General features: G+C 46.5%; 1 protein-coding gene across 19 annotated transcripts in view; it reads right to left on the bottom strand.

Annotated features, from left to right (window-relative positions):
- Positions 1–5,965: 5,965 nt before the first annotated feature.
- EHMT1 (euchromatic histone lysine methyltransferase 1) overlaps positions 5,966–25,917 on the bottom strand; it is a 139,440-nt gene continuing 119,488 nt past the window's right edge. For all 19 annotated transcript variants that reach the window (XM_088664979.1, XM_060270630.2, XM_088664987.1 and 16 more), the window contains 6 exons: positions 24,675–24,752; positions 23,292–23,407; positions 17,523–17,609; positions 11,869–11,947; positions 9,973–10,148; positions 5,966–7,757 (listed from right to left, as the gene is read on the bottom strand). In XM_088664979.1, coding sequence (XP_088521105.1) covers positions 7,565–7,757; positions 9,973–10,148; positions 11,869–11,947; positions 17,523–17,609; positions 23,292–23,407; positions 24,675–24,752 — 729 coding nt within the window. In that variant the 3' untranslated portion in view covers positions 5,966–7,564. The remainder of the gene's footprint in view (positions 7,758–9,972; positions 10,149–11,868; positions 11,948–17,522; positions 17,610–23,291; positions 23,408–24,674; positions 24,753–25,917) is intronic.

Here is a 25,917-nt window from a genome sequence, read left to right as displayed (position 1 = left end):
TCTTGCATGGTCCCTGTTCCCAATGCCTCCTTGAGGTCTAAATCCCTCTTTTACATAGGGAAGATTGGTCCATGAGAGCAAATGGGTCACCATCCCCACCTTTCCCAGTGCAGGGGATAGTCATGGCTGTCAACATCCTTGTTTCATGTAGAACTTGGCAGGGAGGAAGAATGGGGGCAAAACTAGGAGTTGCCTTTGCCTGTCATTGGTGACACCTACTGCTGGACTCTTTGCCTCCCTACCAGTCCCAGAGTGCTCTGGCCACGACTGTTGTAAGGTATCTCTCAAAGGACAGGGACAGCTGGAAGTTTATGAGCCCAAGCGGTCACATGTTCTTCAAAGCCCACTGTTTAAAGAGCAGCATAAACTTGGAGAGGGCAACAGAAATGATCATCTGCTGGTAGAGTACACAAGATGTCTTCCCTCCCCAGGGGTACAGAGGAGTAGGTTGACTCCCACCTATCTTCAGTTTACCCAAAGACTCTGCTTCCTCCCATGCAGGCTACCCATCCTCCTCCCTGCTCAGGGTGAAAAGCTGATCTTGCCAATCCAACCACAACTTTCTCCCCAAAGGAGGGCAGCTTTGCAGAGTTCACCAAACCTCCTTTCTGCTAACTCCCCAAAGTGCTGAGGAGGATAATTAAGGAGACAAAAAAGGCCAGAGTAGGCTTTAATCTAAACCAGGCTATTAGGAATTCAATTAACAAGACACCAGTTCAAGAAGCTTACAGCCTGTGTTGGTCACAGCCTTCCCAAGGGAAGAGTCTAGCTTGCAGCTTGATCAACACCAGCAAGAAGAGAAAGAGGAGAAGTGGCAGGAAGATATGTTCATTTCATTTTTCCTATTGCCATGGCAAGGCAAAACCTCAGTTCGAAGTCAGCCAACAGTGGTCAACCAGCTTTTGGGCATCAATCTGTCAGGGGAAAGCTTCCTGCTATAGAATTCTCGTTTTTCATGCAGCAATTAAAGCAGTGTGGAACATGGCATATCCAGGATTTTGTGTGTGGGGGGGGACCCTTTTGTTAGAAGGGACAGGCCTTTTGTGGGGGGGGGAACCTCAGTTTAATGTGTATTTTTATCTATTTTTATTGATGGGGCAGCTGCCCCCCTCCCCGGTAATGTCCATGGTGGGAGGACCCTTTTCTTTTTTTTCCTATGAATGAGATTCTCTGTCTGGTTCAGCAGCCTTTGACCAGCCTTGCCTCCAGTGTTGCAGTTTTCCCCCCATGGGATCTGGCCTCAGACCAGAACATGACAGTGGGAGCCTCATGCCCAGAGACTGATTGCAGCCCCTCTGTCAGGACCTTGGAACTCTCCCAAACTACACACTCCTCGCCAGCCCTGCTTTGCACTATTGCCAAGTGCTTTCTGCCTGTCTGGAATATGTCATTGAACTCTGTTGATGTAGGGTTGCCGTATCTTGAAGAGCCAAACAGAGGATAGTCCAAGCAGCTGCCAGCCTGAGCAGGGGAAAGAGGCACATGGGTACAGGTGTGTGGGGTGGCCACTGTGCCCATGCGCCTTTCCCCCCAGGTTGAGCTGGCAGCAGTTGTGGCATGCAGAGCAGCCTGTGTCCAAGCTAATAATAATAGTAATAGTAGTAATAGTAATAATAATGGTAAAGGTAAAGGGGCCCCTGGCCATTAGGTCCAGTCGTGGCCGACTCTGGGGTTGCAGCGCTCATCTTGCGTTATTGGCCGAGGGGGCCGGTGTACAGCTTCCAGGTCATGTGGCCAGCATGACAAAGCCACTTCTGGCGAACCAGAGCAGCACAAGGAAACACAGTTTAGCTTCCCACTGGAGCGGTACCTATTTATCTACTTGCACTTCGTGCTTTTGAACTGCTAGGTTGGCAGGAGCAGGGACCGAACAATGGGAGCTCACTCCGTGGCGGGGATTCAAACCGCCAACCTTTTGATCGGCAAGCCCTAGGCTCTGTGGTTTAACCCGCAGTGCCACCTGCATCCCTACTAGTAATAATAGTAATCTCCCCCCCCAAACCAAGACATTTCAAAATTTAAAAATCCCTCAGATGGGCATGTTGGCCCCCCAAAAGAGAGCATGTCCATGATTTCCCGGACATATGGCAACCCTAGTTGATGCCTGTCGGCTGCCACAATGCTAATTCAGCTGTTGTGGGGGGGGGGCAGGAAGAGGAAGAAGAAACAGACATGGGGATGAAAGGCTCGCACTCATGGATGGAGATGTCCTCCCCCTGCTGCTCTAGATGTCAGAGAGGGAGAAGCAGAGTGTCATGAACTGGCAAGACAAGGGGAAGGAGGAAGAGCATTCTGGGGAGAGCTGTAGCTGCGACTGGTACACACCACGGCAAGCTGGGGATGGAGAAGTTGGGGGCATAGAAAGCACCCATGGGGCAACAGAGGGGATGGGGAACCAGAGCCGGAGGGGACAACTTCATAACTTCCATTTGGTTATGAACATCTTGCCTTGCTCATACCTTGGGATCTTAGCTTCTGGCGTTCTGCTCAGGACTGAATCTATACTATTAGCAGGAAAGATTTATTACTTAAGAAGTAAAAGTCTCTGTTGTGTTTTGGTTTGGGAGCCTGACAGCCCTATTATCAACAATGAATTGCTGCCACTCACTGTTAATTGAACCAGTTACAGGCAGGTAGCCGTGTTGGTCTGCCGTAGTTGAAACAAAATTTTAAAAAATCCTTCCAGTAGCACCTTAGAGACCAATTAAGTTTGTCATTGGTATGAGCTTTTGTGCGCATGCACACTTCTTCAGAATGGAAGCAGTTTAATTGAACTCCATGGCAGTCAGCTACCAGAAATGTCATCAGGTGGGGTTGGGCCGGGGAACAAGAGTTTTCAGCCAAGAGTCCTTTTGCTCTCACCCTTTGGTTCGTGCCTCCAGCCAAGTCGTAGGCTTACATATGTGTGGGGTGGGAGGTAGAGGAAAACTGTAGGCAAATCTACACCATTCATTTAAAGCACATAATGCCCCTATCCTCAAGAACAGTGGGAACTCTAGTTTTCCCCTCACAGAGCTACAATTCCCAGGTTAATTTTTTTTTGGGGGGGGGGGAGGAATCATTGTCAACATTTGTGGATTTGGGTCTCTGAACAAGTGTCCTCCTCCCCCTACAACCAAAGGGTTGAAGCAAAGCCAATCCTACTCAAAAGTAGCCCAATTTTAAATTCTTAATTTTAATGTATTTAGTCTTGTTGAGTTGTATTTTAACTAGTTGTTTTATATATGGTGTTAGCCGCTCTGAGCCCGGCCTTGGCTGGGGAGGGCGGGGTGTAAATAAAATTTTGTTATTATTATTATATTACATGAAATTAATGAACATGACTAACCTAGGTCCATTCATGTCAATGTGTTGACCCAGAGTTATATGCAATTTCCTTTTAAACTTAAGACTGGCTGGCATTTAAGCCTTGCTTCAAATTATGGGGATGTCGAATTGGGAACGACAAATTATCAGAGATCTACAACGGGCTTTCTGTGAGCAGTTTGGCCTTGCTGTTGTTATTCCATAAAATGGGACCTGCCTCATAGTGGACGAGGAAGCCTGCATTCCAGTTTTTAGATCAGGGCTTGGCAACCTCAGGCCCAGTGGCTCAATGTGGCCTTCCAGGCCTCTCTTATCTGGCCCTTGGAACTCTCCCCACACATTCTTTCCCCTTGGCCACATTCTTTCCCCAGACCACTCACATCAACAGCCTTCTATTTACTTGAGTGTTCTTGCAAGCTGGAATGTGGGCTTTGAACTGCAATAATGACTTTTGCTTGCTTGTATCTTAAGAGGTGTGCACATGTATAAACTAGCCTACTGCACAAGGATAACAACTATAGTTGCTTTTGCATCCATTTTCCCTTGCATCCGGTCCCGCCCATCACCAGTGTATGGCCCCTGGAGGCCCTAAGGTGGGAAAGGATTCACCACCCCAAGTTGGCTGCAGAAGCAAAGGGAGAATGGCAACAAAAGGCTGATCCTTCGGGCAGATATTGCTGCTGTTTTGCTTATAGACAACACAGGGTTTTTTTTTAGTTGAGTTGCAGGATATTTATTGCTTTGTGCCTTACCCCACACTGAGAGCAGTTGCAGAAAAGCAATGCAAGAATCCCACTCACTGTAATTCAGATGAACTTTCTTCTATCTTAAGGTAAACAAGCATGGAATGAGGCTGCGCAGGAGGGCAGTCAGCTGTGAATAGCCTGCGGCCGCCTCAAACCTAAGTTTTGCCAACGGGAAGAGGCTGCTACTCCTAGGGGAAGCCATCACAGACTGGCGGGGCCTCCGCCTCCACTGTCACCCCAGAGCATCACCATTTGGTGTGTGAAAATGCTTTTTACCAGTGACATTTGCAGAGCATCAGTCTGGTCTCCTACCAGCCTCAGATTCACTCTGATATATTTAAGTTTTGGGAAATGGTGGTAGGAAAACCAGCAGATAGGAACTGTTGTTGTTTAGTCGTTTAGTTGTGTCCGGCTCTTTGTGACCCCATGGACCAGAGCACGGCAGCCACTCCTGTCTTCCACTGCCTCCAGCAATTTGGTCAAACTCATGTTCGAGAACACTGTCCAAGCATCTCATCCTCTGTTGTCCCCTTCCCCTTGTGCCCTCCATCTTTCCCAGCATCAGGGTCTTTTGTAGGGAGTCTTCTCTTCTCATGAGGTGGCCAAAGTATTGGAGCCTCAGCTTCAGGATCTGTCCTTCCAGTGAGTACTCAGGGCTGATTTCCTTCAGAAGGGATAGGTTTGACAATGACAAACCTAGACAGCAATGACAAACCTAGACAGCATCTTAAAAAGCAGAGACATCACCTTGCCTACAAAGGTCCGTATAGTTAAAGCTATGGTTTTCCCAGTAGTGATGTATGGAAGTGAGAGCTGGACCATAAAGAAGGCTGATCGCCGAAGAATTTGATGCTTTTGAATTATGGTGCTGGAGGAGACTCTTGAGAGTCCCATGGACTGCGAGAAGATCAAACCTATCCATTCTTAAGGAAATCAGCCCTGAGTGCTCACTGGAAGGAAAAAATTCCCGTATGATCCACGCATTATAGCCAAGACAAGAATTATACAAATGGCAGAAATAGAGAGTCCTATATGGGTAATAGGAAGGTTCGGGTAAACAGAAGGAAGTCAAACAAACTGCCTGGGAAAATGTGCATCAGGTGCAGCTGTTGGGAACACAGAAATATGCCTCATATTTAGCAAGACCGTTGATTCATGTAGTTTAGTACTGTCTACGCTGGCAGCAATTCTGCAGGGGTTCAGGCACGGGTTGCTCCCAGTCCTACTTGCAGATACCACGGACTGGACCTGGTACCTTCTGCATGCAAAATAGATGCTGCACCACACTGAGCTACAGTCCTCGCCAGTTGTAACTTGTAGATTATGGTGCATTTAGTTATGGTTTGGAGAAGGCAATGAATGGAGAATTTAAATAACAGTCAACAAAAGCTATATACCCTTTTCAGAGGCACAGCAAAAGTAATCATTTCGCTAATGGTTTGGGGCTTTGCCTCTCTCTCTCTCTCTCTCTCTCTCTCTCTCTCTCTCTCTCTCTCTCTCTCTCTCTTATAAAGACGCATACATGTGCACACCCACCCACCCGAAACTCTCTCCACTTTCTAATTTAGGCTTGGAATCCCATTTGCAGGAGGTGGTGTCTGACAAGCCTCTCAGCCTCAGATTTAGAGGAAAGCCATGAGTGACTTGCCTTTCAGGGTTCTTGTTGGGAACACAATACAAAAACATAACGCAATGAGCACATAAAAAAAATATTATAGAAATGTTCAAATGCCATTGTTATTGCCAGCTTTTTGAGCTGCTTATAAACATGTGATATAGCTGTACAGTGAACCCTGCTCTGAGGATGATATTGCTCCTGAATTAATTAAACTAGAATAAAAGTGTGCATAGTAGGGACCGCAGAGGGAAGTATTGCAAGAATTTAATCTAGTAAAGACTAAAGAGGCCAAAAGTTTAATGCACTTTTTATTGATTTCATTGAAAACAGAACAATGAAATGACAGGAGCCCAAAGGTGGGAACCTTTGAAACTCAAAAAAGAAAAAGAAAAAAAAAGCAAAAAACAAAAACATTTAACAGAAAGGAAAAATGGGGGGAAGACCACCCAGCAATATGAACGGTTTAGAAGAGATGCACCCCTCCCGCCTCCAAAAAAAAAAAAAAAATTAACCCCACAAAAAAGTCCCCCAACCTGGTACTGCACTAATTACAGTACTTAAGAGATAAATGGGGGGGGGGGGGAATGATCTGCTTTACCACCGCACAAAAGGTGATGACAGATTTTATTCCCACTACAATACTAACAAAAGGTCTTGTGGGTTTTGTCGTCCCTGCATTTTATACTAAGATCACTTTGTTCTTCCCCCCCCCTTTTATTATACAACTGAAAATTTCATTTTACGTAGTAGTGAGGGGGGGGGAAATCACACAAAAATCAGCACCGTTGAGTTGCTCGGGTGAGTTGCTTTTCTGTTCAGCTCCCCCAAGTATGGTACAAGAGAAATCAGTTCAATCCAACCATCAGCATCACAATGTGTAGCTTTACATGGAGAGTCATGGGGAAGAAATGAATGAATTCAGAAAAACAGCGATGGCACAGTTAGATCTTCTTTGCCACCATGTTCTCAGGGGTGCCCAGGCTGAGCATTTGCTTCAGGAAATGCCTGGAAGAGGGTCTCTCTGTAAGTGAGAGTTTCTCCGTATGGGGAAAAAAAACAACTCAATTCCTTTTCCAGAGTTAGTGTTATGTAAGACATATTCCTTCCAGGCTCCCAGAGCATGATAGGGGTGTATGCGCTGAAACACTGGGAAAAAAGGAAACTCTCTGTAATGGAGAAGCCCCTAGCTGGACTTGGGAGAACCTCTGTGTGGCTTAGACAAATAATTAAGAGGTTGTGACGGAGAACAGCAAATACGCTGGCTTAGGTCAGACAGGCACCTTGTTCGAAATTAGTTCCATTTCAATCCTCGGACGATGAGCGAGAAAGGAAGGTTTGCCTGCAAAGGTAAGCTGGCCCCGGTGCTTGTGCCAAGGAGGTGGGTTTGGCTTCAAGAATTCATCATCCTAATTATCACCATCACCTTTCATCAAGTATCCAGAGTTTTACTACAACATCAGCAATTCGTTCAAATTTTGTCCTTTCAGGTGGGGGAATCAGGGGGGTGGGCGGAAGACCTCTTCCTTGGCTCGGAGAACAGGGATCACATTAAGAGAGGCCTCTAAAGGGTCTCTCAGCACGGAAGGATGAGAACAGCTGCCCCTGGGCCTGCATTAGCAAGCCAGCTACTTCCTGGTCTGCTGCGGGTGGAAGAAGAAAGCGGTGTGGACCTGCGTCATCTGTGACGAGCAGAAGGTGCCTGGCTCCTTCCTCCAGTAACACTCAATAGCAAAAAAAAAAAACTTCAATGCTGGACTGCTGCAGGGCTATGGGGTAGGATTTTGTGTTTTGTTTTTTTACGGGAGGGGGAAGTCTCCTTTCTTGAAAATATATAAAAAAGAAATATCTTACAATCTGTGGTGGTGTTTCTTCTTTCTAGGTGTGTAGAAAGCCCTCAAAATGAGGTTGTTGCCACTGCTATTGTAGAGCTTGTGTCAGGCAGCCTGCCCTCCAACACCTCCTGGGATGAGGAAGTGCTGGCCTGCCTCTGAGCCAGAACGGCGCTGGAGTACCTGCACTTGGGAGAGTTGCACAGGCAACTGAAGTACTTGCTCTTGACTTGCCAGAACCTTTCGCCATAGTCAAACCTGAGAGAGAGAGAGAGAGAGAAAGAGAGAGAGAGAGAGAGAGTGTTGTACTTCTGGGCTAATATACACAGGAGGAAGCCACACAATTGATTCCACCACCACCAACACCACCACAAAACAGCACAGGTTAAGTTGTTTGGGCTCCCCCACCAACAGACTTAGACCCCCCCCCCACTCCCTGCTAAGCAGTCTCTCAAGGGCTACATGTAGGAAATGGGTGGGGCCAAAAACCAAAGTGTGTGAATGTTTAGTCGTTCTTATAAGGATCAGCTTGGATGGAAACACTAGACCAGGCTTCCTCAACCTCGGCCCTCCATATGTTTTGAGACTACAATTCCCATCATCCCTGACCACTGGTCCTGCTAGCTAGGGATCAGGGAAGTTGTAGGTCAAAAACATATGGAGGGCCGAGGTTGAGGAAGCCTGCACTAGACCTTGGTATAGACTTTAACCTCTGGGGAAAACTTTGGAAAAGTTATTTGAAGTTCACAGCATGTTAATTCTTTGAAGGAGAACTACATTAAAATGATTTGCAGATGGTATTTAGCTCCAAGTAGACTTGCTAAGATGTACAGTACAAGACTGAATCAGTGCTGGAGATGCAGGGAGGTTGAGGGAACATTTTTTCATTATGTGGTGGACTTGTAAAAAAGGTAATGGGAAATGATCCATAATGAATTGAAAAACACGTTTAAAAGTACCTTCCCAAAAAAACCAGAGTCCTTTTCGTTGGGGATAATTCAGACGGAATTTCCCAGGTGTCAAAAAAGATTATTTATGTATGCCACTACCGCGGCCCGTGTTTTTTTAGCCCCAAAATAAAAAATGAGCGAGATCCCAACTAAAGAAGAATGGCAACTTAAGCTGATGGAATATGCACAGCTTGAAGACTACACCGGTCAGTGTAGACCAGGCATGGCCAAACTTGGCCCTCCAACTGTTTTGGGACTACAATTCCCATCATCCTTGACCACTGGTCCTGTTAGCTAGGGATGATGGGAGTTGTAGTCCCAAAACAGCTGGAGGGCCAAGTTTGGCTATGCCTGGTGTAGACAATAATCAGCTGGGTCTGAATCAGTAATTAGGCAGCTTTGTTTGTTCCTATAATACTGACTTTTAAAAGAAAAGCTTTCCAAGTTGGGTTCCAATATAAACAAGGAATACAGCGAAGGCAGCCCTGTTTAGGGAAGCTTTTAATGTTAACAGACCATTGTATTTTAATATTTTGTTGGAAGCCGCCCAGAGTGGCTGGGGAAACCCAGCCAGATGGGCAGGGTGTGTATAAATAAATAAATTATTATTGTTAAATAATAAATAATATTATTAAATTAATTATCATCATCATCATCATTTTAAAAAAGGGAAGTGCAAAATACATTTAAAAAATGAAACAGAATCTTAAGAGCCAGCAGAAAGCTAGGAAAGCTTAATCAAGTTCAGTTCAAGCTTATTAATGACCCCCACACCTTCAAAATTCATTCCCCCCGCCAAGCCCATACCCCCACCACAAAAAAATAGTTGCCAGGAACTGAACAAGCGACCATCTGCATTTACTGAGTCATGGCCCCTTATAAAGTGAACATTGGCCCATCAACCTCAGTATTGTCTACACTGACTGGCAGCATCTCCTTAAGGTTTCAGATTAGGAGTCTCTCCCAGTCCTACCTGGAGATACCATGGGTTTGAACCTCTGACCAGTGTTAGAAACTGGGATAGGAAAGCTAGGAGCCATGTGGGAACTAGGGCACCAAAACAAAATTCTAGGCCCTTTCCTTCTTCTTCTTCCACATTACCAGACCAGATTTTTTTTTATTTTTTGCTGCTGGGCAAATAGAGTGTTCTGCAGGGCAGGGCAGCAGCAAAATAACGCCAATAATGCGAGATGAGCGCCGCAACCCCAGAGTCGTCCACAGCTGGACCTAATGGTCAAGGGTCCCCTTTACCTTTACAGGCACCATTCTTCTCAACTTCTGTGAGGCATTAACTGCGCATTCCTCTTTACTCTCTTAATTTGAACATCCCCCCCCTCCCCAAGGGAATCCCCACAGGTGCCCACAATCTGATCCCCCACCACACAAATATTTTCCCTGAAGGAATGGTTGTCTCTGACAGACCAAGGGCTGCCTCCATCCCTGGGTTTAAGCAACTCTTCTTCCTCCGTCCTCCTCCTCCTTTCCATTCCTGCCATTTCTTTCTCTCCTCCTCTTACACATACCCAATCTCTTCTCCCGCTTGGATATTCCTGGTACTGAAGAATGCAATTCTGGGGAAGCGCAGGTCCTGGTGGGACATGAACACTCGTACGGCGGTCAGGTTGGGCTCGCAGAAATGGTTGATGAAGCGGCTGATGTTGCCGTAAAAGCGGGCATCTATGCAGTACACGTCTTTGTTCTGAGGAAGTTGGGGAGGGGAGAGAGAGAACCTCTGATTAGACTTTTTTTGTTCCATGTAAAATCAGTCTCTGCTGGAGCTGGAGGAATTTATTTGAAGAGTTATCCTGTGCAGGTATTTTACTTAGGCCCCATATGCACCATGTACTTAAAGCTGGCATCCCCAAACTGTGGCCCTCCAGATGTTTTGGCCTACAACTCCCATGATCCCTAGCTAACAGGACCAGTGGTCAGGGATGATGGGGATTGTAGTCCAAAACATCTGGAGGGCCGAAGTTTGGGGATGCCTGACTTAAAGCAATTCTTATACCACTTTGAAAGTCATGGTTTCCACTGATGAATTATGGGAACTGTTGCTTGTTAAGCGTGCCTAGTACCGCTAGAAGGAAACGGAAACACACACACACATACCCTGACATTCTTCCTCACAGGGCTACAGTTCCTAGAGCTGGGTAACAGGATCAAATATGTCTCATTTTCCATTCCCCCCCACCCCACTGAATACTTTTCATTCACTAGAGTTCGAGGTCCCATTTGCACTATATATTAGAACAGGCACCCCCAAACTCGGCCCTCCAGATGTTTTGGGACTAAACTCCCATCATCCCTAGCTAACAGGACCAGTGGTCAGGGATGATGGGAGTTGTAGTCCCAAATCATCTGGAGGGCCGAGTTTGGGGGTGCCTGCATTAAAAGCATCTTTATACCACTTCGCCCAAAGAATCCTGGGAACCATAAGTTTGTTAAGGGTGTGGAGTGCTGCTAGGAGAACTCCCTATTCCCAATCCCCAGAGTACCCTGGGGTGGGGGGGGGAGAGAGAATGCATTTGCACTATGCTAACCCTTCCTCCTCTACAATTCCCAGAATTCCTTGGGAAGAAGGATTGACTGCTAAAACACATTGGGAATTGTAGCTCTGTGAGTGGGAGCAGCTCTCAGCATCCATAATACCTTCAGTTCTCAGGATTCTTTGGTGGAAGCCATGGCTGTTTAAAAGCGGTGTCACACTGCTTTAAATGCATAGTCTAGATCAGTGTTTCCCAACCTTGTGCCTCCAGATGTTTTTGGACTACAACTCGCATCATCCCTAGCTAGCAAGACCAGTGGTCAGGAATGATGGGAATTGTAGTCCGAAAACAGCTGGAGGCACAAGGTTGGGAAACACTGGTCTAGATATGGCCTTAAGAACAAAGCAAAACAACTGAATTAAAAGTTATTAAGAGGCAGCATCCAACTAATGCCCCATGGTGGAAGCGGGTCTGCATGAGGCATTTGCCTTACAGGGTTGTACCCAACTAAGTTCTACTCAGAGTAGGCCCACTGAGATTACTGCATCCAAGTTAAGTAGTGTCCGTTATTCTTCAGTGAGTCTACTCTGAACAGGACTAGCGTTGGATACAATTCTTGGTTAACTAATCTTTGTTCCCTCCTTCCCCCCCCCCCCAATCACCTTTGGGCAAAGAGTCGTGCTCAGCAGAGGCTGTTTACGAACTGGTGGCCCAGAAGAAGACGTCCCAGTTTCCCCCACCATCCGTCCCCTGAGTCTCTCAGCCCTCTCCCCTTCCCAACTCCACAGGATGTTTTGCTTTTCCTAAAAGGCGAAAAGAGCTTCCTGTCACACCAACTTTTACAGATGGTGAAATGGGGGTGGGGGGCGGGGGGAAGAGGCAGAATTTGTTTTAGCACTTCTGCTTGTCCCGCAAGCCCTTCAAGTTTAATACCTTGTTGTCAAGTTCAAAAAGGTAGCAGTCTTCTTCCCGTACATTTGCCTCTGAATCAGAAATTAGCTCTCCAACGTACCTGTGGGAGAAATGAGAAACCAGAATTGGAGACTAACAATCTTTTTTCGCAGGAGATTTGGACGTATGGTAGTGTATGCATTCAAATGAACCTCCTTCCAAGAGAGCCCCTTCTTTAACATCCCAAAACATCCATTTCCCAAGTTTTGGGTGACCTGAATGACTGCTCCCCCCAGGGGGTCAGCTTGCACTCTGTCCCCAGAAGGAAAAACCCACAGCCTGGCATGTTACTCCAGAGCAGTGGCCTTTAATGAACTGGCAGCTCGGGACCCATTCGTGGGTTGCAGCCTGACCCAAGGTGGGTCACAGGAGGAGCTAGACTACATGGTAAGAGATCAATAAATGGGTCCCCAGATCCATATTTGGGTTAAAATAGGGCCCTGGGTCTGAAAAGGCTGAAGACACTTGCTGCCACCCGTTGGGACTGGTAGGGCAGATGGCAGGGAGACCAACAGTAGGTGGGGCCAGAGGCAATGACAAGTGATGCCAACATGTTGTCCTGCTCTGGCCTGCTGAGTTCTACATGGGACAACACTGAGACTAAAGAAGAGGAAGCTTACAGGCAAGGCCAGCACATCCCGGGCTTGTTGCAAGTAGGATGGCAGATGTGATGGCTGGCTGAGGGTAGGCTAGTGTTGCTTAGCCTGGGCTCTATTTTCCCAGCAGAGCAGCCTCCATTACTCTATACCAGACTTCCTCAAACACAGCCCTCCGGATGTTTTTTGGCCTACAACTCCCATGATCCCTAGCTAGCAGGACCAGTGGTCAGGGATGACGGGAACTGTAGTCCGAAAACAACTGGAGGGCAGAGTTTGAGGAAGTCTGCTCTGTACCAAGCAGCCTGTTAGAGATGCTCCCAAAGCGTTTTCAGTCTGACGAAGTCACTCAATAATGTGAAGCTGGACCAGTGAGGGATGTGGGCTAGGGAGAGACCATAGGGTCTCCCCACTCCTGCTCTGGCTGCAGTGTTATCTGGTCACCCTTAAGGCTCCACCTCTTCTACCTGCAGCTTTTCCAAGACACAGCGAGATCACTTCACATGAGTTGCCTCCTAGCATCCTTTAAAGCTGAGGTGGAGGTCATGTGGCCCTCAAGGTGCTGCTGTACTACAACTCCCATCATCCTTGACCATTTGCTCTGGTGGCCAGGGCTGATGGGAGTCGAGTGTCCCTCCTGCATCACAAACTCTTCCAGACTCATGGCTGAGTGTGGTTAAAAGGTGGGCCTCCTAAGACACATGGGCACACTTAAGGGTGAAATTGTTTCCACCCACCTTCTCCTAAAAACTGCTAATGTGTCATTCCAGGTTAATTAGAAAGCAATAATCTGGTTTTGAGCAACTCAAGAAGATGTGCCAGGAATAACATTTTTAATTGTAGTTACAGGTAGGTAGCCGTGTTGGTCTGAGTCGAAGCAAAATAAAAACATTCCTTCAGTAGCACCTTAAAGACCAACTAAGTTTATATTTTGGTATGAGCTTTCGTGTGCATGCACACGAAAGCTCATACCAAAATATAAACTTAGTTGGTCTTTAAGGTGCTACTGAAGGAATGTTTTTATTTTTAATTGTAATTACTTTAAGAACATTTTTAACTTTAATTGCTTTTAGATCTTTTTTAACTTTAATTGCTTTTAGATCTTTTTTAACCGTAATTGTTTTTAGAATGTGTTCATCTGTTTTAGAATGTTTCTGTTTTTAAATTGTGTATCTGTTTGCCACTCTGGGCTCCTCTGTGGAGGAAGGACTGGATATAAATTCAGTAAGTATATGAAATCAACAGACACACACTTTAAAGGTTGCTAGCTAGGCTGCCTTTACGCTGCATACCTCCTTTCTCAGGTCTTTTGAGCCTCTGACTTTGCATCTCATCAAGCAGTTCTGTAGCATTGCAGAGGCTGTAAAAAATTCACCTGGGCTGCTGAGGAAAAGTCGCATCCATCAGGCTTGCTCTGGAGGTTCAAACTGCCTTGGGCTGTTCAAAGGTTATTAAGAAATATACGAGACCTAAGGGACACTCTTGCCTGGCAACTGTGCTCCTCTGACGGGGTACTGCTGAGAGTGCCACACACCCCAGAGGTTCATTTAGTTATGTACTAGTAACCAGGCTTTTAGTGTTACACCTCCAGCCCTCTGGACTCAATTAGGGATGTTTAGGTGGCCATTTTTGTTTTGTTTTAAGGAATGCTTTTTCAGGCAGGCTTTCTCTGTAGCTGTTGTGACTCCTCTGCATTTTATCTCTCTTGGCTCCAAGTGAGAGCTTGACTGTACACCTGAAAAGGGTACAGGAAAAGAACAACTAAAATGATTGAGGGGCTGCAGAAACTAACCCTTTGAGGAGACACCCTATGTGCTGTTCGTTTTAGTTTAGAAAAGGGACAGGGAACCTGTGCTCCTCCAGATGTTGATGGACTGAAAACTATCACCATCCCTGACCCTGCTGGCTAGACCATGGCAGGAGATGGGAGTCCAGCAACATCTGGAGAGCCACAGGTCCCCCCCCCCACCTGATTTTTTTTTGGGGGGAGGGGCAATTACAGCAGCGTATGGCACCATGCATGGTGTGGAGAAAGCAGAAAATGAGCATTTCTCCCTCTCCCAGAATACTAGAACCTGGGACCACCCAATAAAGCTGAATGTTGGAAGCTAATAGAATTCACTGCCACCAAGTCGGGTGGCCTTAAATGTGGTAAAACCAATTCATGGCTGTCAATTGCTACTAGCTGCCGTGGGTATGCTCCACCTCTACTGCCCTGACTGCCAATTGCTGGGAGACTACTGCTCTTGTGTGTCAGGTCCTGCTTGCAGGCTCTCCATTGGGGCATCTGCTTGGCCACTGTGAAAACAGGATGCTGGAGCAGAATGTCGATCCACCAGGGCTCTTGTTATGTTCTTTTATTCATAAAACAGGACAGAAGGAAGCAAATGGTCTCCCTTAACTCCACAAAGTATCGTATGTACAAAGTCCACATGTGCAGGTGAAACTCGGAAAATCAGAATACCGTCGAAATGTGCATTTATTTCAGTAACGCAACTTAAAAGGTGAAACCAATCTACGAGATAGATGCATGACATGCAAAACAAGGTACGTCAAGCCTTTATTTGTTGTCATTGTCATGATTTGTCGTTAGGCGGGTCAGTTATAAATGGAATGGAATGAATGAAATGTAATAGCGATGTTTATTTTTGTATTATTCTAACTATTTGTTTCATTACTGCTGAATTTCCAAAAGAAAGCATTTGTAAAAATTAAAATAAAAGGTTGCATTACTGAAATAAATGCACTTTTCGACGGTATTCTAATTTTCCGAGTTTCAGCTGTATGAGCTCACAGCCAGTTGTCCCCTTCTGTCATTGAAGGCCTACACTTCCAACATAGCCACTGTGCTTCCTTTCTTTTCCACGGAACTAGATGTGATGTCATACAGAGGATTATGACATCAAATGCGGGAGAGCGATTAGCCACTAAACCAAAGGCGCCCTGCTGCACTGATGTGAAGGGCAGAACCAGGGAGGCTCATTAATCACCAGAGCAGGCAGGCTCCAGACAACAACGTGATTAATCTCCTCTCCACTTAAGATAGTCCAAGGGAAACAAATGATTGCTAGGAAGGGTAAAAACATGGTCAATTTCTAATCCAGCAAACCTTCCTAAGGCTGTGCTAAAAGAACCAGGTTTCACAAGGGACACTTGATATTTCTTTTTATTGTGGGGAAGGAAGCTCTGGAAGCAAGGCTGAATGAAGACAGCGTTAGGGAATGTTTTTCAGCCTGAGGGCCACATCCCCTCAGGGGCAGTCTTCTTGAGGGCCACAAACCAGAGGCGGTATGCCTTTATGAATCAGGCCACATTCTCAATATAACCAATTACATTTTTCCCCTTTTTATGCCCTCCCTCTCCCACCCTCCAGAGACTTCCCTCAGCTCCCCCCTCTGATTTGTTTACATATGTTATTCTCTGCATATTATAAAGTTGTACATGTCATTGTCTTATCTATCCTATGTTCTACTAATAAATTGTGGATGTTTATTCAAACCCGCCAAGGAGTCCAAGTCCTTTTGTTGTCTTTTTAAATAGCTTGTGAAAAGCTACCATTCTTCCTTAAAGTTACAGTTGTCCTTCTCTCATAATTTATATGTTAACTTTGCCAGTTCCGCATAGCTCATCAGTTTTTCTTGCCATTGTTCTTTCGTTGGAACTTCCTCATTCTTCCATCCTTGTGCTAACAAGACTCTTGCCGCTGTTGTAGCATACATAAATAAACTTTTCCTTGGCAGGTCTTGTCCTAGAATCCCTAACAGAAAAGCTTCTGCCCCCCACCCAATGCCCTTTAAATTTTTTTTTTATTTCAATTCATTGTATATCATCTCCCAGAATTTTTTGACTTCTCTACATTCCCACCACATGTGATATAAAGTGCCTCCTTTTTCTTTCCATTTCCAACATATGTTGGACCCGGTTTTGTACATTTTAACCATTTTTACTGGTGTAATATACCATCTATATACATCATGTTCATGTAATTTTCCTTCACGCAGGGAAAGAAGAGGCATTATCACAGTCCAGAAGGGGTGTAGCCTGGAGAGAGTCTCAAAGGCCAGACAGAGAAGTGTGATGGCTGCATTTGGCCCCCAGGCCTGAGATGCCCCACAAGCACTTGCCCTACTTGGGGAGAGCAGCTGAACAGCAAGCAACAAGAACAATGAGGAGCATGGTTAGCAGTGGACCAGGGCGGGGTTGGTTCAGCATGTGGCCTACCCCTGTTTTAAGCCCATGGGCAACTAGTTGCAGTGAACCGGAAGGGTGGGTGAGTGAGTGCAAACTACCCACCACACAAGGCGTTTGTCACTGTCACATACTAGGTAGTGCAACAGATCACATAAGTTTCTGGTAAATGGCACTTGGCAACTTTGCAGAATTTGTTTGTTTGTTTCAACAGCATTCCTATTTATTGCTTGATCGTTAAGAGAGGGGAGAGAACAGCCGCACAAACCAGTTCTTATGGGGACAGAATTTTTGCCTGGGATAGTTCCAAGTCCATACGATACAATCTCAACTGGATAAAACCTGAGTCCAAGGTGAATATGAGGCATTGAACCCACATCCCATGGCCTCTTCCAAGATATGAGCATAATGGCACACGGGCTAAAACTCAAGGGTCCACATACGGAAGGGTCAGAGACTGAGTAAGCAAGTGGGGGGGGGGGCGCTGCAAGGTTAAGCCCTTGTGACACAAGCTTTAAGGGAAGATCTCTCTTCCCAATGTGTTGAAAGAAGAGAAGAGTTTGGATTTGATACCCTGCTTTATCACTACCCGAAGGAGTCTCAAAGCGGCTAACATTCTCCTTTCCCTTCCTCCCCCACAACAAACACTCTATGAGGTGAGTGAGGCTGAGAGACTTCAGAGAAGTGTGACTGGCCCAAGGTCACCCAGCAGCCGCATGTGGAGGAGTGGGGAAGCAAATCCGGTTCACCAGATTACGAGTCCACCACTCTTAACTACCATTACACACTGGCTCTCACACCACACTGGCTCACACTTCCAACAATTTTTTTTTCTAAAGGCAAGGCACTCACTCGCAAACAAAGGTCCCCAGTGGAATGTTCTGCATTGTCCGCACGCCCCAGTTCATCTTCTGCGTCCGAAAAAGCTGTAATCGAGCCCTGGAAGGCAAAGATCAATGCTGTGAGAATTTGCACTCAATTTTTTAAAAAATGCATTTGTCGATTTAACAGAATTTGTGCCCTGTTTAGTTGCCAACAAAACCTCTGAGGGAAATTTGTTTCCCAGACAAACTTGTGTCTGACTAAGTTCTACTTAAAGAGCAGATGCCCCAAAATTAATGGATTTAAGCTAGTTGTGCCTATTATTTTCAACAGGCCTATTCTGAGAAGGCCTAGCATTGGTTGCAACCTAAAGAATGTAAAATTTGTATGAAAAATTGTAAAATAAAAGTCAACATGTTCAAAAACTGGAATATCAGAAAAATCAACTGTTTTAAAAACTATCCCATGTGCTAAAATTGCAGCATAAAGTAATGCCAGCTTTACATGGAACAGAGGGAATGTGTGTCACAGAAGCAGCCAGATTAATTTCTATGGACTTGTGTTTCCAGCTGAAAGTAACTAAAATGTTTGATGCAGAAACCAAAAAATGTTCATTTTATTTTGGACTGCATCCAATGCTAGACCTACTCAGAGAAGGCCCACTGAAAATAATGAACATGACTTGCTTAGATCTATTCCTTTTAGCCAGTCTACTCTGAGCTGAACTCAGTTAGACTCTTCTTCTTCAACATGTCTTGAAGCTGTTTGCCAGCCTGCAGCCCACAGGACCCATTTCAGACTAGTTTACTCTCCCAGCCAAACCCTGGGAGAATCCAGTCTCTGCTACCGATCACAATTCAGGTGAGTCATGTAGGAATAATTCTTGATGTGCCACCTACACAATATTTCTCTTTGTTTTATCTATCTCTCCCCTACCCCCACTTGAAACTCTTCAAATATTTGCAGATCATTGCAGGAAGCCAATATGGCTTTCCTAGCGTCAACGCTTCCAAAATCCAATTCTATGGTGTGTCCCTGTAAGAAAAACCACTGGGGCCTAATTTGAATAGTAGAGTGCCTGGTATCTGGTGGGCGGGGCTTGTGTGCTTTGCTCCAGAAACAGCCCCTCCCTTCAGGGTGTGTTCAGTTAAGAGTGTCAGTTATGAGGGACCAACTGCCTCTTGTTTCTTGCCTCAGACTTGCCTGATGTTTTATTTGGCTTCTCTCATCATGTTATTTTGTTGTAGTTTTCTTTATTACTAAAGCTTAGTTTACATTTACATGAAAGACTTATTTTTCTCAAAGAAAAAGAAACTCTGCTGAGGAAAGGTGTGGTATGTCCTGAGGAAAGGTGTGGTATGCACAACTAAGGCAATATTCACAGTTTGCCAGGAGGATTGATTTTGTTAATCACCCCCTCACAGTCCCCACCACCCAAAGCAGCAATTGCGAACAATTCTATATGCTAATCACGAACATAGCTGCTATGTTGTGACAGCCAGTAGAGAATAATCCATTAGGGAGAATGGAGCACTCTGCACCAGCCTTAGGCCTGCTCACAGTCAGCCCCCATTTGCCTTCTTAGTTGCAAGCAGTCCAGAGGGTGGCCCTGTTTGTCAGCTTCCTCCTGCTTAAGACTTAGTGTTGTCTTTGGAGAGCTCAGCATAGAGGAGTAGGAATTTGGGGGCAAAACTAAACTGAGCTGGCTCTGCCTCTCATTGACTATGGGCCTGTCTACTGTTGGGATCCCTGCCTTCTGCCCTGCTAATCCCAATGGGCAAGACCCACCACTGATGACAGCTATATAGGCAAAACAGGGTGAATGAGAAAGAACAAGACAGTATCAGCATGTGGGGGGGACCCCCATGTTAGCAGTAGTAGAAGCATGTGGGGGGGACCCCCATGTTAGCAGTAGTAGAAGGAATATGGGGAGGGGAATGCCTAATGAGAGAGAGAGAGAGAGAGAGAGACCAATGTGGGCTGAGTTTGTTCAGTGGCTACCAAATGCAAAATTGAGCAGGAAGGGGGAAACCTGGCTCATGTGAAAAGGATCTAGAGGTCTTCGTAGATCACAAAACTTAACATGTGATGCTGCAGCAGCCAAAAAAAAGGGGGGGGGGTGGAAGCTATTGCTATTCTAGTATATTATCCTGGAATCCTGCGTCCAGTTTTGGGCACCGCAGTTCAAGGATATTGACAAACTGGCAGAGGAGAGAAAACCAGATGGTGAAGGGTCTGGAAAGCAAGCCTTATGAGGAGCTGTTGAAAGAGCTGGGTATGTTTAGCCTGGAAAAAAGGCGAGAGGAGATACAATAGCCATCTTCCAATGTCTCAAGGAAGGTGCAGCAAGCTTCTTTTCTCCTGCTCTGGAGCGTAGGACTCGAATCAAGGGCTTCAAGTTACAAGAAAGGAGATTCCGACTAAACATCAGAAAGAACTTCCTGATGTTAAGGAACGGACTTCCTTGGGAGGCTGTGGACTATTTCCTTGGAGGTTTTTAAGCAAAGATTGGGTGGCTATCTGTCATGGATGCATTAGTTGAGATTCCTGCATTGCACTAGATCAGGCATCCCCAACCTTCGGCCCTCCAGATGTTTTGGACTACAATTCCCATCTTCCCCGACCACTGGTCTTGTTAGCTAGGGATCATGGGAGTTGTAGGCCAACTAGGGGATGCCTGCACTAGATGACCCTTGGGACCCATTCCAACTCTATGATTCTATGAAGATGATTGTTTTGAGAAGGGTTTCAAACCATCAGTCCATAGCTGTCTAGTGTGCTGGCTTAAAAGAAACCACACTATCAAGAAGGCAGTTGGAACTTGAACAGAATGCTGTGGAATGACCTGCTTCAAAGCTACATTTTTATAACTGGAGAAAGGAGCAGAGGGATGAAGGGGAAATGCTGATGCATTTTAAGCTATTCTGCTGGATTTGAAGAAATCCCAAGATGACCTTAGAATACACCTGCAGTGTCAGCCTAACTGGAAGTCCCCCCTCCTCCTCCACCGGCACCTCACTTTAAGCATTCCCTTCACCAAAGCCCTGAAAATGCCTTCAAAATACATAAAAGGGAAGGCCCAGGGCATTTTTCGAATCAACACAGGAAATGAAGATTACAAAAGTACAGCTAAAAGCCTCATACAAAGGGCTTCAAAACCTGGCAATGAAGATCGGGATGAGATAAGCAACTAGTAGAGGCTGGAGGCAGGGGCGTAGCAAGGGGGGAGCAGAGGGGGTGGCCCGCTTCCGGTTCCATCTTTTGGGGGGCAGCGCGAGCGCCGGCACCCCACTATGTAGCGTGCATGCGCAGCGTCGCGCGTATGTCACATGCGCCGTACGCAGCAACGGTGCGCATGCGCACTACGTAGCGACGCCCCGCCCCCAGGTCCGCGTCATGTTTGCCGCTCCAGGTGCCCGAACCACTTCCTACGCCACTGGCTGGAGGTGCTGGACTTGCAACAGCTTCTGATCCCAACCCGGCTACAAAGCTTACTGGGCGATTCTTGGGATGGCCGCTCTCCCTCCCTCTGCCTAATTTGACCATGTACCGTGTTTCCCCTTTTTAAAGACGTAGTCATAAAGTAAGCCATGGCAGCATTTTTAAGCATTTGCGAAAGATAAGACATACCCCGAAAATAAGACATACCTCCATGCCGTGTATGAAAACTAACACCCTCCTTATGGCCACTACTGGCAGTAAGATGTTGCTGAATTAGACTGAGATCCTACCGGTATTTAAGTGACTGGATTTTAAAAGCGAGACCGCCAAGCGCCCCAGCCAGCCAGCAGGGCCTGGAAGTGGCTGCTGTTGTAGTGGTGAGCGCGCGGAGCGCCCAGCCGAGGAGACAGAGACAGAGACAGCGGTCTCGCCTCCGCCTGGCCGAGGAGGCCAGCTTTCCCGCCGCCAGGAACCAGCTGCTGGAGCTCGCAGAGCTCGGAGCACCCAGCAGAGCCCTCGCCCCTTTCTTCTTCCGTCCTGCCTGTCTTAAAAGGGGCGTAGCGGAGAAAACGCCTTTAAAGGGCGATCGGGGGGGTGCGGTGGGAAGACGGGAGCGCACGCCCGATGGGGGCTTTCTATTTCATTATTTAATAGGGTTGCCATATTTTGCAAAAGCAAAAAAGAGGACGCATTTGGCAACTCCTGCTTTTAATTATGGATCGCTATGACGACTCTGCCTGTGATAAAGAGGACGTGTCCTGGAAAAAATAGGAGACATGGCAACCCTATTTATATCTATATTTGCTCCATTGTTTAGAGCATGGTGCTGATGATTCTTCATTGCAGAGGGTTGGACTAGATGATCCTTGGGGTCCCTTCCAACTCTTCGATTCTATGATCATCTGGAGGGACACAGGTTTCCCCATCACAGATGGAGACCTGTGAACCTGAAGACCTGGGAATATAGTGCTGTACAGCTGGAAGGGGTCCCCCAAGGGCCATCCAGTCCCACCCTCTTCAATAATGCAGGAATCACAGCTAAAATAATCCCCATCAGATGCCAGTCACAGCTGGAGAAGCCTTGGCCATCCAAACCTGGGTTTAAAAACCTCCCATGTAGGAGAGTCCAAGCTCAATAGCACCTCAGAGCGCTGAAATCTTTGTGCATACATTGTATTGTTCTAATACATACAACAGCCTTGTCAGGTAGGACAGAGCTCAGCAGCGCTGCGTGTAGCGCCCAGCAGTACCCCGAACCAGCAGCCTGGCCCGGCCGAGGAGACCGTAAAGACACCCCACCAAAAATAAGCCACCCTGTGTTTTTTTTTAAGGGAAAGACGGTGTCTTAAAAAAGGGGGAACACAGTAGGAGAAATAATAATTAAACAAATACCGGTAATTAAAATACCCGTGATAGAACAGTTCCATTTAAAAACACCCAGGACACCCCCCCTTTTTTTTAAAGGAAAGGGAAATCATATAGATCAGGGAGGTGATAAAGCACACATTCAATAGGGTGATCAAAATAAAGTGGTGCCTCGCAAGACGGAAGTAATTCGTTCCGCGAATCGCTTAGTCGATTGCGATATTTTCGTCTTGCGAAATTACATATAGTAATGCTGAGGGGATCCAGCCAGCTGACAGAGGCAAGTATCAAAAGAACAGTGAGCAAAAGGTTACAAATTCCACCACAGACTCGGATGGAATGAAAGGTGAATCTTTCACATATACCATAAAAGTACCATCATTGCAATTATTGTTGTTAATTGTTATGGCACTGTCTGAGGAAATGGCTAAGTCGAGTCAGGATAAGCAATGACAAGAATACCCCAGCAGCTCTAACAATCCGCTCATTTCCTCATCCTAGTCAGCCTTTGGAATTTGCTTTGGTTCACAACAGTGATCCAAGGCATTTGGGCTTCCTGGTCCCCACTTCCTTTCCATTTCAAAAACTCTCCTTGGGTTTTAGGTAATTAATTCAATTTACATCCTTCAATGAACTCAGGATGGTGCATATGATTCTTCCCTCATGATAAGCAATGTCCTCTAAATCCCAATGCTGAGAGATGTGTCCATTCAAGTTCTACTCAGAGTAGAACCATTGATATTGAAGCATTCAAGCGAGCGATGTCCATCTGTTTCAATGTGTCTACTATCCCCAGCCGCACCATTTGAGCTTGGGTCTCACTGGTCCAAGTCCAGCGCTGCAAACCAGCAGTCACAGATATTTGCTGGACTACAGCTCCCATCATTCCTGATCATTGGGTCACATTGCCTGGGGCTGGAAGGAGGTGGAGTCCCATGATATCTGGAGGGCTGCAGGACCTCCTGCTCTTACCACTACACCCCAATGTCTTACCGGAGCCCATTTTGCACCACACGATTCCGGCAATTCCTCCAACATGAGCAGGCATGGTTGCACTCAAAGATGAAAGGCGGCTCGCCTATGCTGAATTCCGGCAGGAGCCGGCCATCCTGCAAAGAGGGCAAGTGGACAAGGGATGCATTAGGTGCACATCTGTGCACAGGAAGAATTGCAATGTTTAATGAGGAATGAGGACTTATGCCACGGCTTTGGTCTATCCTGGTCCAGGGCACCCAGCCTCCTCCACAAGTAAACATAGGAATTAATTGTATATTGAGTCATACCACTAGTCCACCTAGCTCAGAAGTCTACACTGACTGGCACAGCTCTGCAGCATTTGACTAGAGTCACTCCAAGCTATACCTTGAGATGCCGTGCATTGAACCTGTGACCTTGAGCCAGCATGGTGTAGTGGTTAGGAGCAGTGGACTCGTAATCTGGTGAACTGGGTTCGCATCCCCGCTCCTCCACATGCAGCTGCTGGGTGACCTTGGGCTAGTCACACTTCTCTGAAGTCTCTCAGCCTCACTCACCTCACAGAGTATTTGTTGTGGCGGAGGAAGGGAAAGGAGATTGTTAGCCACTTTGAGACTCCTTAAGGGGAGTGAAAGGCGGGATATCAAGTTCAAACTCCTCCTCCTCCTCCTCCTCCTCCTCCTCCTCCTCCTCCTCCTCTTCTTCTTCATGCAGGGCAAGATGTCCTACCACTGATCTATATCCCTTCCCTCAAGTCAAAGGAGGACATAATGCTGTCTTATGCTGACTCAGGATTGGTCCATCTAGCTCAGTACTGTCCACACTGGCTGTCTACAAGCCTTCAAAGGTAGGGTACTTTTCTAGTCCAACCTGGAGCCGCTGCTGGGGACTGAACCTGGGGCCTTCCTCAGGCAAAGCAGAAGCACAGACACTGAGCTACAGCCCTGCCTCTGAAAAAACTTCTGCCCCCCCTTCCCCCAAAGAGCTACACCCAAAGAGGTTGGGTTGTTCCCCAACCTCTCACCTGTATGTCTCTCTCCTTCCCCCTCAATACTGCCCACAAGCATTTTCATAGATCCTTCTGCAGAAGCAATGAGTCCAAATCAAGCCTCAAACCCTCTGTGACTGGATGTTCCTCTCCCCTAGGAAATCAAACTTTGCATTTCAAGAGAAAAGGAGTATGTCTTTCAGCTGACCCTGCACATTGTGCTAGGTGGGGTGGAACTTGGAGGGGTAAGAGCAACTTAATTTGCAAGTGGGAGAGATAACCCATCTGAGGATCCCCTTCTCTTAACAGGGAAGAGGAGCTCCCCCTAGGCCTGAGCAGTAGTGATCCCCCCCAGTCCCACCACCCACACCCTCCAAATCCACAAAGCTGAGAAAGCAGGCAAACGTCCTCACCTTGTCATACCAGCAGCGCAGACTCAGCTGTCCACACATGCAGTTGCTGGAGGAGCAGTTGTCTATGCACACACAGTACTGCAAGCAAAATAGCAAGAATCAGCAAGTCACGTGTGTGTGTGTGTGTGTGTGTGTGCATACAATCCAAAGGTTTGCATGTTGCTGGCATGCAAGGAGCTGACCCACCATAGGGCTTGTGGGACCCAGCTAGTTGATCTACGAGGAAGCATCATGTAGGCTTTGCATGTCACTAGTGTGTAGTGCTGGATAAAAAGGATATTAAAAAGGAGGAGGGATCCTGCTCTGAAAGCCAACAAAGGTTCTGGAGCTTAAGCTTTCTGTCAGAGAGGGAAATACCAAATATCTGGGGCCCCGTTAGTGGGGTGAGGGTTTTAGGAAGGCAATGGGCATTTGTCAGGATGGACATCTGTATTCTGCCATCTTATTCTAGATCAGGGCTGAGGAGCTGGATTCCAAGTGGTAGTGGATCCTGAACTCCTTCACCTGCTGCAGCCCAGGTCTGAAAGGCAGGTGGTGACACTGCAATGGCATAAGAGGACTAATCTCTGCCTGCTCATCAGAAGGCTGTAAGGGCATAGCACTCCACAATCCCCAATGATCAGCTGATTGCCAGCATTTCCAAAGTGCTGTGTGCAGGGTTATGCAGCTGCCACCAACCATCTGACTGTCTACAAGCCCCGTTTTGCTCCAATCCCATTCTTAACCTGCTCCACAGCTTCAGCCATAATAGACATTGGAAGTAGGGTAGGTGGAACTGGCTATTCTATATTTACATTCCATGATGAGCTCCTAAGTTCCAAAAGGAGATGACAGAGTAAGAAAAACTGAGTGCATCAGTTCCCACACAAACTGCAAAGGAGTAAAGGGAGTAGACAAGAAAGGAGACTGAACAGCCTGCTCAGGTGTGAGCTGAGCAGAGAGCACCCTCTTTCACCACAAAGGAGGAGAAAGGGGAGAAATTTCAGGTGTTAGGTCTAAACAGTTTTTATTTCAGGACAGCTTTTGCACCACGAATGCTGCTCTGGGGTTTTCAATCTATGTTTTAAACTCTGGATATCCGTATTGTTGTTTTATTGCTATGGCCGATGGCTGACGCAAATAAAGATTCATTCATTCATTCTGGACGTTGTATGCCTTCCTTTCTTTTCTTCATATGTCACCTCAAGAAACTTGTGCAAAGTGGGCTATCATATAAATAGCAGGAGAGAAAAGAAAAGGGAAG

The sequence above is a fragment of the Zootoca vivipara genome, chromosome Z2, assembly GCF_965207765.1.
Source record: "Zootoca vivipara chromosome Z2, rZooViv2.hap1.1, whole genome shotgun sequence".
Classification (NCBI taxonomy): domain Eukaryota; kingdom Metazoa; phylum Chordata; class Lepidosauria; order Squamata; family Lacertidae; genus Zootoca; species Zootoca vivipara.
The sequence above is the reverse complement of the archived record's forward strand: the minus strand, read 5'-3'. Positions and strand labels throughout refer to the sequence as shown.